At 39.5% G+C, this 12,637-nt stretch overlaps 1 protein-coding gene across 10 annotated transcripts in view; it reads left to right on the top strand.

Moving 5' to 3' along the window:
• Nucleotides 1–7,619, top strand: part of ZNF385B (zinc finger protein 385B) — a 406,146-nt gene extending 398,527 nt beyond the window's left edge. For 9 of the 10 annotated variants that reach the window (XM_023259514.2, XM_045034079.1, XM_045034080.1 and 6 more), the window contains 4 exons: nucleotides 2,059–2,310; nucleotides 3,633–3,811; nucleotides 4,614–4,715; nucleotides 6,192–7,619. In XM_023259514.2, the coding sequence (XP_023115282.1) occupies nucleotides 2,059–2,310; nucleotides 3,633–3,811; nucleotides 4,614–4,715; nucleotides 6,192–6,410 (752 nt within the window). In that variant the 3' untranslated portion in view covers nucleotides 6,411–7,619. The remainder of the gene's footprint in view (nucleotides 1–2,058; nucleotides 2,311–3,632; nucleotides 3,812–4,613; nucleotides 4,716–6,191) is intronic. The other variant, XM_045034081.1, reaches the window with a different exon arrangement.
• The last annotated feature ends 5,018 nt before the right edge of the window (nucleotides 7,620–12,637 follow it).

Here is a 12,637-nt window from a genome sequence, read left to right as displayed (position 1 = left end):
TCACTTTGTTAAGTGTCCGTGTCTTGTTTTAGGCTCAGGTTATGATCTCACAGTTTGTGGGATCAAGCTCCTGCTTGAGATTTCTCTCTCTTCCTCTCTCTCTCTCAAAATAAATAAATAAACTTTAAAAAATTAAAAAAACAAGATAGGACTAATTATTTTCAGCCCTACCTATTTCACAAGTTTGTTATGAGAGATAATAAGATAATGTAAGTGATAGCACTTTGTAAGTTGTACCGTTCTATAAAACTGTAAGAACATATGAGGGAGACCAATATAAGGGACAATAAAATAAATATGAATAAGAGAGAGAATGAGTAAATGACTAAAACAGGTCAGATTCCTTAGGTCAAATTTATATGAAAAGATTTTACCATGCAATAATTTAAGTTTCCATCACAAGAAACAGAGTAATTCCATAGGAGCAAATGTTAAGATTACTGAATTATTTCACTGCTTTGTGAATTCTATAAAATTGGAAAATCAATCTAAGGGATCCTTATAGGTGAGGGAATTCTAAGCCAGAAATAATCTTCAATCTAATTTACTTAGTATTACCATTTAGGAAGATTGATTTTAGTCCCTTCTCTCATACTGTGGAGGTCTGTTTAGTAAAAGTCTAAGATCTTTTCCATCATACTTTATGGCATCCTGAAGTCTTAATAAACTTGCTGGAAAGGAATATATAGATTGTGAAACCCAAGGATAAAAAGAGATCTGAGCATTCACTTATTCCAAACACCATCCAGATCTGGAATTCAGCTATAGAATCTGCTAGTCTTGACCCAGATGGATCCAATGCAGGAAAAGGATGGGAATGAACTGTTGATACCTAAATCAAACACATAGAAATATGATCTGCTGGTATTTTTGGTGTATATGTAAGTGCTGGCTTTGCCCCATATGCAGAACAGACACACACTATCAGGTTGCTGTTCCCCTACTCACTCCTTCCCTCTTGGTGATCCAGGCCCATGGTACACAGTTCCAAGTTAGCTAAGGCAATTAACAAGTAAGTGTTAGTTTTCATTTCCTTCTTCTCTTAATACGAGTTTATCAGCGTATCTATAAACATTTTCTAAAAGCACCGGCTCTACTCAGCTTACATGTGTGATGGATTGGGCTGTTGCCGATGAAGTTCCAGTTTCTTTCCCAAAGGGGCCACTGAATAGAACCTGTGTTGAATAGCAAATGAACCCCGACGAGTTAGATTCTGTTAAAGTCACTCTGATCCTTCTTATAGCTTGCACCATGGGCCTTGAGAATTGTAAGCATTTAGTAGCTACATGATCAAAATGCCAAGATGTCTGTAAATGATTTGGCTAATCCTCATTATTGTGCTTCTGGTTAATGTCATTACTTAGAATTTATGACTTAGGGATGGCTGGCTGACTCAGGAGCATGCAACTCTTGATCTCAGGGTCATGAGTTTGAGCCCCACGTTGGGGGTAGAATTTACTTAAAAGAAAAATCTTATAATTTAGACTGGCAGTATTAAGTACAATGAATGAAATCTTTGCATCTTGTATTTTAGATAAATCACTTTGCCATTCGAAGAGCAGCAAAAACTTAACTAATCATAACCAAAATTAACCATATGTCTTCCCTCACCTATACCCCAACACCCCAATGTTAAAATTTTAACTTGGTATAAAAATTGAGTTTTAGCTTTATATTTATGTCCTAATTAAAGCATGAATAGTCAAATGAAACTACCATTGACTAATGACTTATTTCATGTTACCATCATATCATGTAACCGTATTGGAAGGTAGTTGGTTTTCCTGTATATTAAAGACCTCTTTGGAGCATAATTTACAACCGAAGGCTATCAGAAAGTTACCTGCTGCCAGTGGGAGAAAAAAGTCATGTTTCACAAGTCATCATATTCTTGGGGTGAGCTGATATTGGAAATTGATGGCATAGAGCTATTTTTCAATCTGGAGATTAAAACTACACCTAACAATCAAATTTCTAGTTTTAATTCCTTTTTCATTAATTTGTCTGTGTTTATACCATGTACGAAGCTTTAATACGATCTTTCTGTGTCTCTCTTAGAAGATAAAGGGAAGTTAAAAGTCAACAGTTCCAGTCAGCCATCAAGCTCTGAAGGTGGCTCATTTCTCCTCAAATCAGGCACAACACCCCTGCCACCTGGAGCAGCCACTTCTCCCTCAAAGAGCACGAATGGAGCTCCCGGTACCTGTACCGTTCCTGAATCAGAAGAAGAAAAAGCCAAAAAATTACTGTATTGTTCACTATGCAAAGTGGCTGTGAACTCCCTGTCACAGCTAGAGGCACACAACACAGGTTAGCAGCTATCATTTGAATTTAAATAATGTTTGTAACAAAACCAACCTTTCCCTTCAGAATACCGTATCTTTTGTTGTTCAAACGTTGGGTTTGTTCAACGTCTTCTCCGCTTTTTTGATTCAAAAGACTGATTTTAAGAAAAGTATGATATGATAACTTTGGAAACAGCAGGCAAAAGCTTAAAGCAAGTTGAAGATAAAACTTATTCTGTTCTTTATTTTCTCAAAAGCATCTAATATTTCCCAAAACTCATTATGATGAAGTGACAGAGATGAAGATAAATATCTATGCACAATGTTCACTGCAACACACTTAGGGAAAAAAGGGGGAAACAATTTAAAAGTCCCTCAGTAGGGAAATGTCGAATAAACTATAGGAACCCAATATGAGAGTATATATTACTCAGTCATTAAAATGTAATTACTTTATGGGGCGCCTGGATGGCTCAGTCAGTTGAGCGTCCGACTTCGGCTCACGTCATGATCTTGTGGCTTGTAAGTTTGAGCCCTGTGTCAGGCTCTAGCTTGGAGCCTGGAGCCTGCTTCAGATTCTGTGTCTCCCCCTCTCTTTGACCCTCCCATGCTCACGCTCTGTCTCTCTCTGTCTCTCAATAATAAATAAACGTTAAAAAAATTTTTTTAATGTAATTATTTTAAAAAGTATATGATTTGCTATGTGAAATTTTCAGGATATTTAACTAGTATGACCCCAATTTTGAAAAAAATATATACCTTTAATATACAAGCAAAACAAAACCTGAAGAAAAAACTAAACTGAAGGGCACCTGGGTGGCTCAGTCGGTTAAGTGTCCGACTTCAGCTCAGGTCATGATCTCACGGTTAGTGGGTTCAAGACCCGCGTCAGGCTCTGTGCTGACAGCTCAGAGCCTGGAGCCTGCTCAGATTCTGTCTCCCTCTTTCTGTCCCTCCCTCCTGCTTGCACTCTGTCTCTGTCTCTCAAAAATAAGTAAAATGTTAAAAAAATTTTTTTTTAACTAAAATGATAACAGTGGTAATCTCTGAGTGGTGAAAACATAGAATCTTTATTTTCTTTATGCTTCTGTATATTTTCCATATTTTCCTTCTAATGGACTCATGTTTTGCCATTTTTTACAATGAAAATGTGTCCAATAAGCAGCATTATTGTTTATAATAAATAAAAAGTGTTTGTAATCAGCATTAAAATGATTATTTTTTTTAAAAAAGCAATGAGAAATTCATCCTGAAGATAAACTTCTCAAGGGTAAGAAAACAAAGAGCTGTTCATAGATGTATTCTGTTCTTCAATAGCTATTTACCATATGTCTCTTTCTGTTTTAGGATCTAAACACAAGACCATGGTGGAAGCTCGTAATGGGGCTGGTCCAATTAAGTCCTATCCTAGACCTGGATCAAGATTAAAGATGCAGAATGGCAGTAAGGGGTCAGGACTACAAAATAAGACATTTCATTGTGAAATCTGTGATGTTCATGTTAATTCAGAAATTCAACTCAAACAGGTAATGTATCCTGAATTAATTAGTATCCACTGTTGTTTGGGTCACCACTTGATTTTGTATCTAATCTATGTAATGGTTCTCACTATGCTCACAGATAAATTTACTAACCTTTATATGAGGCACACAAGATACAACATGCAGATGCTAGCGAAAGAAAAAGCACCAAATACTTACGTACACACAAAAGTGGGTACTTTTACTGTAAGTCAGATCCAGGATAGGTGTTAGGGACAGATAAGCACAGCAGTCATCTGGAGCTTGTAGTCAAGCAGGAACTTCTGGAAGGCAAGATGTTCAGCCTGTCTTTCAAAGACCCAAAATCTGTTTATGGAGACGGATTCATTAGTCATGGCAGTAACAACAGGCAAAGCAGGGTAAGTACTACAGAGAAAGGAAAGGAATAGAGGCATTACAATTGGGGGGGTGGGGTGCAGGGAGGGCACCTGGGTGGCTCAGTTGGTTAAACGTCCAACTTTGGCTCAGGTCATGATCTCATGATTCTTGAATTTGAGCCCCACATCGGACTGTCTACTGCCAGCACAGAGCCCACAGATCCCCTGTCTCCCTCTCTCTTTGAAACTCCCCTGCTTGTGCTCTCAATCTCTATCAAAAATAAACATTAAAAAAAATTGAGTAGGGAGCAAGTCTTAATTTCAAGAGCACAGTGATCTTATTCAAACCACCTTGGAACTGTGGACTTAGAACCGGGAATGGAGTGACCAGCTATCTCTATCTAGGAGTTATATTTTATGTGGAATAAAGCTCACATTTAGATTCAGCTAATGCATCAAACTTTTTTCAGCACATTTCTAGCCGAAGGCATAAGGATCGAGTTGCAGGGAAGCCACTGAAGCCGAAATACAGCCCTTACAACAAACTCCAGCGGAGCCCGAGCATTTTAGCAGTAAGTTCAACTCACCTGCTCACCTGTTTTGTGGGTTTGCCTTGCTGGCTTGGGCAGGGACTGTGGTTTAGGAGGGTCTAGCGACTAATTGGTCCTGAAAGGTTTTGAATTTAAATAGCCCTCACAGACAGAAGTTTTAGGATGAACTGCTTAGTCCCTGCTGTAAGGCACCTTGAAGGAAGCTTCTTTACAGAAGAGAAACTGAACCTCTTTAGAAGCTAATCCCTTACTCATTACCAGGAACCTTTTCCAAAAGGCTGCCTTCTTTAGCTTATAAAGAAAAATAAAGTCTCAGGAACAAAAACAAGTAATGCCTGAGGAATCCTGGAATGTGCTGTACCTGGGAAGAGGGCTTGCTTTCCTAAAACAAAACTCCATTTAATGCCTTCTCCCTTTCTAGAGGGCTCTCCCTCTTCTCCCTCCTCCATCTCCCCTCTCCACCCCCACGTGCCCCTGCCTCCAGAAATTAAAGTGAGTGTTTATATTACTCTCTTTCCTTGTCTAGCAGGCATGCTGGTATTCAGCCTGTCCTACCTGCTCTCAATATGTGTTGTTTTCACTTTCTTTGCAAAAATACCCAGGGGCGCCAGCAATAGATGTCATATAAATACCCAGATGGACGGCTTTCATAATCTCCCTGGGACTTAGCCCAGTGTGGCATTCCATTTGAGGTTGAAACCGGATTGGCCAGCTGGAGGCGATGCTCCCAGCTTCTGCAAAGTCTCCATCTGATGCTGCAAGCAGGTGTTACCTGCTTTAAACAAATCCAGTGTGCAAAAGAGAGAAATTAAGGATTTCTCCTGATTGCAAAAGAGAGAAATTAAGGATTGATTTCTGACTTTATAGGAAGGTTCCACCTTGGGGTTCCTTTAAATAGAGAACGTTTCTGGTGCACTTACAATCATTTCCAACGACAGAAATTTGAGTCGGTTGCAGTTTTTCAGGGATCACCCTTTAAGTGGCCAGAGAGAGGGGTGTAAACTGACTGTTTTCATGACTTTTAATGAGTCCCTCATGTCTTGAACCCCAGTTAGCTCACCCTGTGCGGCTCTTCAAAGAGAAGTGAAAGGTCACGCATATTCTCAAAAACAAAACAAAACAACCCTCTCAAGGCTGCACTGTGGTTTAGGACAAGTCAGAATTTTAAATTGAGCTCCATTATTTAAGCAGGAAACCTTTTCTGGGTATGTTTGCTTGTTCTTTGTGAGAAGCAGCATAAAATAGCTTTAGTATCTACTCAGAGAGGCCCTCCGGTGTCCTCCGTGTCCTCGGGGCCCAGGGGCAAAGGCCCCCCAAAAAGAGCTGAAATGGAAACAGATCAAAGTAAAGGTACATCCAGAGCCTTTGCAACCAGCTTTGTGAACCTAATTTCTTGACTTCCGAGAGTAAAGATTTTTATAATGTGACTTCTCAACGTCCGTGTCGCTCACCCAACACACTATCCCCACCCCGTCCCTGGTTTTCTCCCTCCGCTAGGCAAAACTTGCATTCCAGAAAGACATGATGAAGCCTTTGGCCCCGGCCTTCCTGTCGTCGCCCCTGGCGGCGGCGGCGGCGGTGTCGTCGGCGCTGTCGCTGCCACCCCGGCCGTCGGCGTCGCTGTTCCAGGCGCCGGCCATACCTCCCGCCCTGCTGCGGCCGGGCCACGGGCCCATCCGCGCCACGCCCGCCTCCATCCTGTTCGCGCCCTACTGACCGCCGCCCGCCCGCCCTGCGGCGCGCCACCCCGGCCCCGACTCCAAAGACTAAGAAATCACTAGGCTCCAGAGTGCTTTTAGGGACCGCTCCCGAAATTAGGGATCTGAGCAGCACAGGCTTTGTCCCCCTGTTCTCCACCCCCTCCACCCCCCCCCCCCCCACCCCTTGCCGACCTCGATTTGTGTATCTGAGATATTTGGTTTCTTGCAAATGTATTGGTCAGAAAAAAATATATATCTATATCTATATACCATCCTCTGACTATTTTCCCATGGGTGTGATCTGGCTTAGAAACGATAAGGAATCTTTTCCTGACAGACTTGAAAACTAGGGTCTTCCTCCCACGTCTGTAAATAACTCTGGAATCCAACTGAGCACATTCTAGTGTGGAACAAAAATAGATGAACACAAGTGCTTGCTTGTGGATCCCATCTCACCAACGGATCACAACGTTTTCCTTCATGGTGTACTATTGTTGACAGGGATTGTGTACTGTTTTAGACCCAAGTACTGTTGTATCCTGTGTAGTACTAGATCTGTATCTCTTGTCTGAATTCAACATTTTTTTAGTCGCTGTGTAAATGTTAGGAAGCAAAGTAGCTTGAATTCTCTCTAAGAGAACAAAAGATAATGTATTTTCTTTATTTCACGTTTCATTTGGTGATATTGAAAAGAACTAGAAAGCCATATAACATAGCTATAATTACTGTTTGCTATTTTTGTTTAACTTATTTTGTAGCTTCCTCACGAGTTTGAGTTGCTAAGCAAATGTATACAACCAGAAAAAGAGCTTCCTCAATTGCACATTCTTGCACCTCTTGTGCATTCTGCAAGGAGACAATGAATCCATGTATTTCTACGTAATTATCTTCTTCATTTTTAACCTGTTTTCATTTGTTAACGATGCTACATAATTTTGTGGCTCCCTAATGCAATAATGTACAGAAGATAAAAAAAATTTATAATTGAACAATTTGTCTTTCTGTTCACTGAATATGTTGCAGGTCTCGCTCCCATGCCCCCCCTTTCTAAACTGATATCAACAAGACTGGAATGTTTGTGGTATCAGGGGCAAGAGGCATCATAAAACAACAAAATAGAGTGAACTCTTTTAGAGCATCTATATCTGCAATCTGTAAATGGTAAAATGTCTGTGTATTTTTTTAAATGTACCTTTTCAATAAAAGTACAAAAAATAAAAATCTGTTTGTGTTTTCAAAGTTCGTTTCTCCTGAGACACCTCCAATTTGAAATCATCTGATGAACGATTTTCAGTAGGTGCAAAGATTGCTCCTTACGTATTTAGCATTTTCAGCTCTTATTCGAAGCATTTTTATTTGTCATGTTTATTCATTACTGTTCACAGCATCTGCATGATGCAAGACTTTACTGCTCTTTTCCCTCTGAATCCCTAAGAAGTCGGGCCAATCATAGTAGTAGCCTGATAAAAATTTGTGACTCTGATTTTTTTTAACCTGCTGTAAAGTCTTCTAAATCCCTAACCCATCTTTCATTTGTGTCCGAGGCATTTGTGATCTCCTTCCGTTCCACTCCAACCCCTTTTCCCATCAGCCCTTTTTTTCTTCCACCTCATTCTAAGTGTAAAGATCAATATGTCACTATTTGTCCTGGTTATCTATCTATTGCTGCTTAATGAACTACTCCAAAACTTAGTGGCTTAAAATAACAACCATCTTATTATATCGTGATTTCAGGGGTCAAGAACTCCAGCCAGGCTTGGCTGGGCTGTTCTATTCCTGGAGGCATCAATATGAAGTCTGTTGGTAATACTCAGTGGGTGGGGGAGGCTGGTCTGGAGGCCCAAGATGGCTTCACTCACATGTGTGCCTTGATGGAGATGACTAGAAGTATGAACTCTATTGGAACAGTTACCAGAGGACCTGCACATGGCCTCTCCAGCTATGTGGTCTCAAGCAATTACATAGTAACTCAGGGCTCCTAGACAGAGAGTACTTCAAGAGGCCTGGGTGAAAGTCAAAAAGCTTCTTATAAAATTGTCTCAGGACACCTGGGTGGCTCAGTTGGTTAAGCGGCTGACTTTGGCTCAGGTCATGATCTCTTGGTTCACAAGTTCGAGTCCCAGGTCAGGCTCTGTGCTGACAGCTCAGAGCCTGGAGCCTGCTTTGAATTCTGTGTCTCCCTCTCTCTCTCTGCCCCTCCCCTGCTCATGCTCTGTCTCTCCCTCTCTCAAAAATAAACATTAAAAAAAAATTTTTTTTTAAGTACAAAATTGTCTCAATACTCCCAGCATGTCACTTATGCTGCATTCTACTGATTGAGCAAGTCACGGAGGCCAATCCAGATTCAAGGAGAAGGAAAGTATTCACTTTTCAATGTGAAAAAGAGCAAAGACTGGCCATTTTTAATCTACCACTCTGTCACAGAATTTTGAGGGGAGTGGTAACAAAGCTATGACAGAGCCCCTTTCCCCCCCACCTTAAGTCCAAACCATACCATTCTTTAAAATGAGAACAATTGGGGTGGAGCGGGACCTCAATTCTCATTTCTAAGAAGTTAAAGCCAGTGGATGACAGTACAGCTGTGATATATGGCGATAGGCTTCCTTAATCAAAGAGTTTATCCAATTGTTTAAAGATTGTTGGCCTTAATATTCTAGGCTTATAATTAAGTTAGTGTTAGAGTCTATTAGAATTCCAGTTTGACATTCAGAACTTGAGTTTCTTTTTTTTCTTTTTTTTTTTTCATATGACTCATTTGAACTCTATACTAGTTACACTAAACCATGGTTGGACCTTCAAACATAGCTTAGAAACATCATGCTCTGAAGAAAATGTGTTTCGGTTTAACACTTAGGAGAATTTTTTTATGGACTCCAACAGCAATTATATTTCATTTTCCTCTATCTCATTAATGTTTACTGCCGTCCTCAAAAAATTTTAAATGTCAATATTTAAATAGACCCAGGAATTTGCTGATTAGATTTATAGTTAAAGATTTTGAAAAATCACCTCGGGGAGGAAGTACAAAAGAAGAGCGATTAATTAAAATGCCTGCCTCCCAAAGAAGCCAGGAGTAGCTTCAAGTAATGATGTATAAAGCACTATCAAACAGATATATCGTATCCACCCTGATTCTGAGGTGGCAGAGTGGGTCAGTCCTGAGGGATGTGCACATTTGAACTCATAGCCCTTCCTACGCCATTTTTAGTGGGGAAAGACTACCACTCTACCCCTCCACTAATTGGGAAACTTAAAAAATGTGCTGCTTACTCTGACCTAGCCCAGTTCTGGTCTCTGTAGAGTATGAAAATTGATCTCAGATAGAATTTCCAGATAAAATACAAGACACCTAGTTAAATTTGAATTTCAGGTCAATGAGGAATAATTTTTAATAGAATATTTTAGTCATTTTAGTAAGCTATTGCACATGGTATAAGTGTGTCTCAGAAATAAAGGATGCAGTATTGGGGATGTACTTATAATAAAGAAAATCTCTGTTGTTTATCTGAAATTCAAATTTAAGCCTGTAGTTTTATTTGCTAAATCTGGCAACCCTGGTCTCAAGAGTACTCCTCTTCATCTCAAGCACCATGATTCTTCAGGAAAGAAGTCACCTCTTGGGTATTCACAACTAAATAACAAGCTTTTAAAGGCCCATTGTGAGATGTACTCACAAATAGGCAGAGGAAGGAACCTGCAGTAAATAAAAGAAAATGATATATGGACACTGGGTAGGACCCAGACACGGGAAAAGGTAGCCACAGGTGCCCCTTTCCGAAAGCCACACCGACCCCTGCTTAGCAGCCCTAAATTATCATAAAAGCAAAAAACAAAGTGTTCATTTGTATTATGCACCAAACACACCACCCCTTGCTTGCTCCTTCTCTGCCCTAAGAGAATTCTTATATTCCGGAGCAGAAATGGTTATGAATTTTTCTCTCAGAAAGTGCTTTAAGGAGAACTACCCCGCAGTTGATATAGCTGGGAAAGGGAACCGTGGGAATTCCCGGTGGGAAAAAAAACAAAGGAGAAAGAGCTGATAGATGATCAGGTGGAAATCCTGTTGTGCTAACATTCCCTTCAGGAATCTGAAGCAACTCACTGAGGAGGTTGAGTTTGGGGGATGTTTTGAGAAACGGGTACCCACTTCCTGGGGTGTCATCAGAGAGAAGGATATGGCAGGAAGGCAGAGATGACCAGGAACTCTTTGACAAAGATTAAGTCAGCATCGAGACGTACATCCTTGATAAGCACAAGCATCCTCGGGTAACAGGCAGAAGGATTACGTTTCTCCTCTGTAGTCTGCTATGTGGAATCTGGCATCTTTTCAGAGCGTTCCTTCCACCAGATCCTGATTTTGTTAATATGATGCCCCTCAATTAATGTCAGAGATGATATGGCCTCTTTGGGAAAAGCTCAGTTTTGATACTTTGGTCGATTGAGGTGGGGCTGTGTAGTGCAAGAGCAAATTCCATGGGGGATGCTCATCTTTGCCTCCTTCCTCTCTCCAAGTAATTAGCTCCATGGGGGAATTCATCAGCGATGTGGTGTAGGCTCTCAGCAGCTATGCAGTGTGGCACATAAGCAGACATAACGGTACCCGAATCACAATGGTTTCTTTGGCGAAAATTTCCAAAACCAGAATTACTATGCAATGTATTCTTCTACTAACTACTCATACTGCATCACACCTTTGGTTGTCAGATCCCTTCTGTAGATACGGTGACCGTATCTTCATGTCATATGTACTTATCTATAGAGGATCACTCAAGCTAGACATTCAGCACCTCCTTTTCATATTTATTATAGTGAAAAATTAAAATTAGGATGGAGGAGAATTAAACAAGAACAATACACAATTTGCATTCAGAAGACCTGAATTCAAATCCTGTCAGGTCATCTATTTCTTAGTTCTGTGATTTTATGTCATAAAATGATTTTATGGTGCGCCTGGGTGGCTCAGTCAGTCGAGTGTCCAATTTTGGCTCAGGTCATGATCTCGCGGTTCATGAGTTCGAGCCCCGCGTGGAGCTCTATGCTGTCAGCTCAGAGCCTGGAGCCTGCTTCAGATTCTGTGTCTCCCTCTTTCTCTGCCCCTCCCCTGCTTGTGCTCTGTCTCTCTCTGTCAAAAATAAACATTAAAAAAATTTTTTTAAGAAAGAAAAGAAAATGATATTGTGTTATTTCCCCAGAGCCTCAGTTTTTCACATATAAGAAGATACAATGGTACCCAAATCACAAGGTGGTTCTGAGACACAAGTCAAACTAAACATGTAAAATGTCACTGCAAATCATAACTTGCTCTATTGATTTTCATATATGGATAAATGAGATCATTTTTTTCACATTTTTAATTTTTAAATTTTAAGTAACATTCTCTCAAATTAGTTAATTTTGAGTCTTTAGCATTAATCTAGACTCAGAGAAAAATACATCTGTAATGGAGAAGAAATAGTAAATTCATTAGTTTTATGTTCCTGTTCACAAGTGTATAAAGTAATACTGAGATAACAGAACCAAAGTAAATGCAAAGTATTTACATAATGTTTGAACTTTCTAAGTCTTATATTCTATATAATAAAAATAGAGTTTCAAGTTATAAAAAAATTACAACTACCATTATAAAAAATTTTTAAAAACTTTCTGATGCAAAAAACTAAAAAAAAAACACTATAAAGGGAATTAAACATAAAAGAAAAACTAAGAAAAATATTTACAATCCATATGAAATATAGAGTTTCATATCCTCATCATACAGAGAACTCACAAAATGGGATGGGGGAATGCTTCCAGAAAAGAAAGACAAACAATCTAATAGAAAAACAGGCAAAAAGCAATTCAGAAAAAAAAAAAAAAGCAAAATATGTACAAATTCTTAATAAACATGAAAAGGCATTTGTTATCACCTAATACAAATGAAATCAACGTATTTTTGATCTAGCATATTGACAAAAAATATATAAATTTTTTAAACCTTGTATCTGTGAGATTAGGGAAATGGGCACATTCATGCACTGCTAGTAGTAATGAAAATTGCTTCAGCTTTTCCAGAAGGATGGTTGGTCATGTGTATCATCATCAATTACCCATGACATTTGACCCAGGAATCCTATGTTCAAGACTTTATCGTAAGATACTAACCTGTACGTTTAAAAAGATTTATGCACAAGTATGTTTCAAAATAGTGAAAAAAAAAAATCATCCATAGAGAATGAGTAAATACATCACGGAACCCATATGCAG

Source organism: Felis catus, chromosome C1 (genome assembly GCF_018350175.1).
Source record: "Felis catus isolate Fca126 chromosome C1, F.catus_Fca126_mat1.0, whole genome shotgun sequence".
Classification (NCBI taxonomy): domain Eukaryota; kingdom Metazoa; phylum Chordata; class Mammalia; order Carnivora; family Felidae; genus Felis; species Felis catus.
This window is presented reverse-complemented; position numbering and strand designations above follow the sequence as displayed.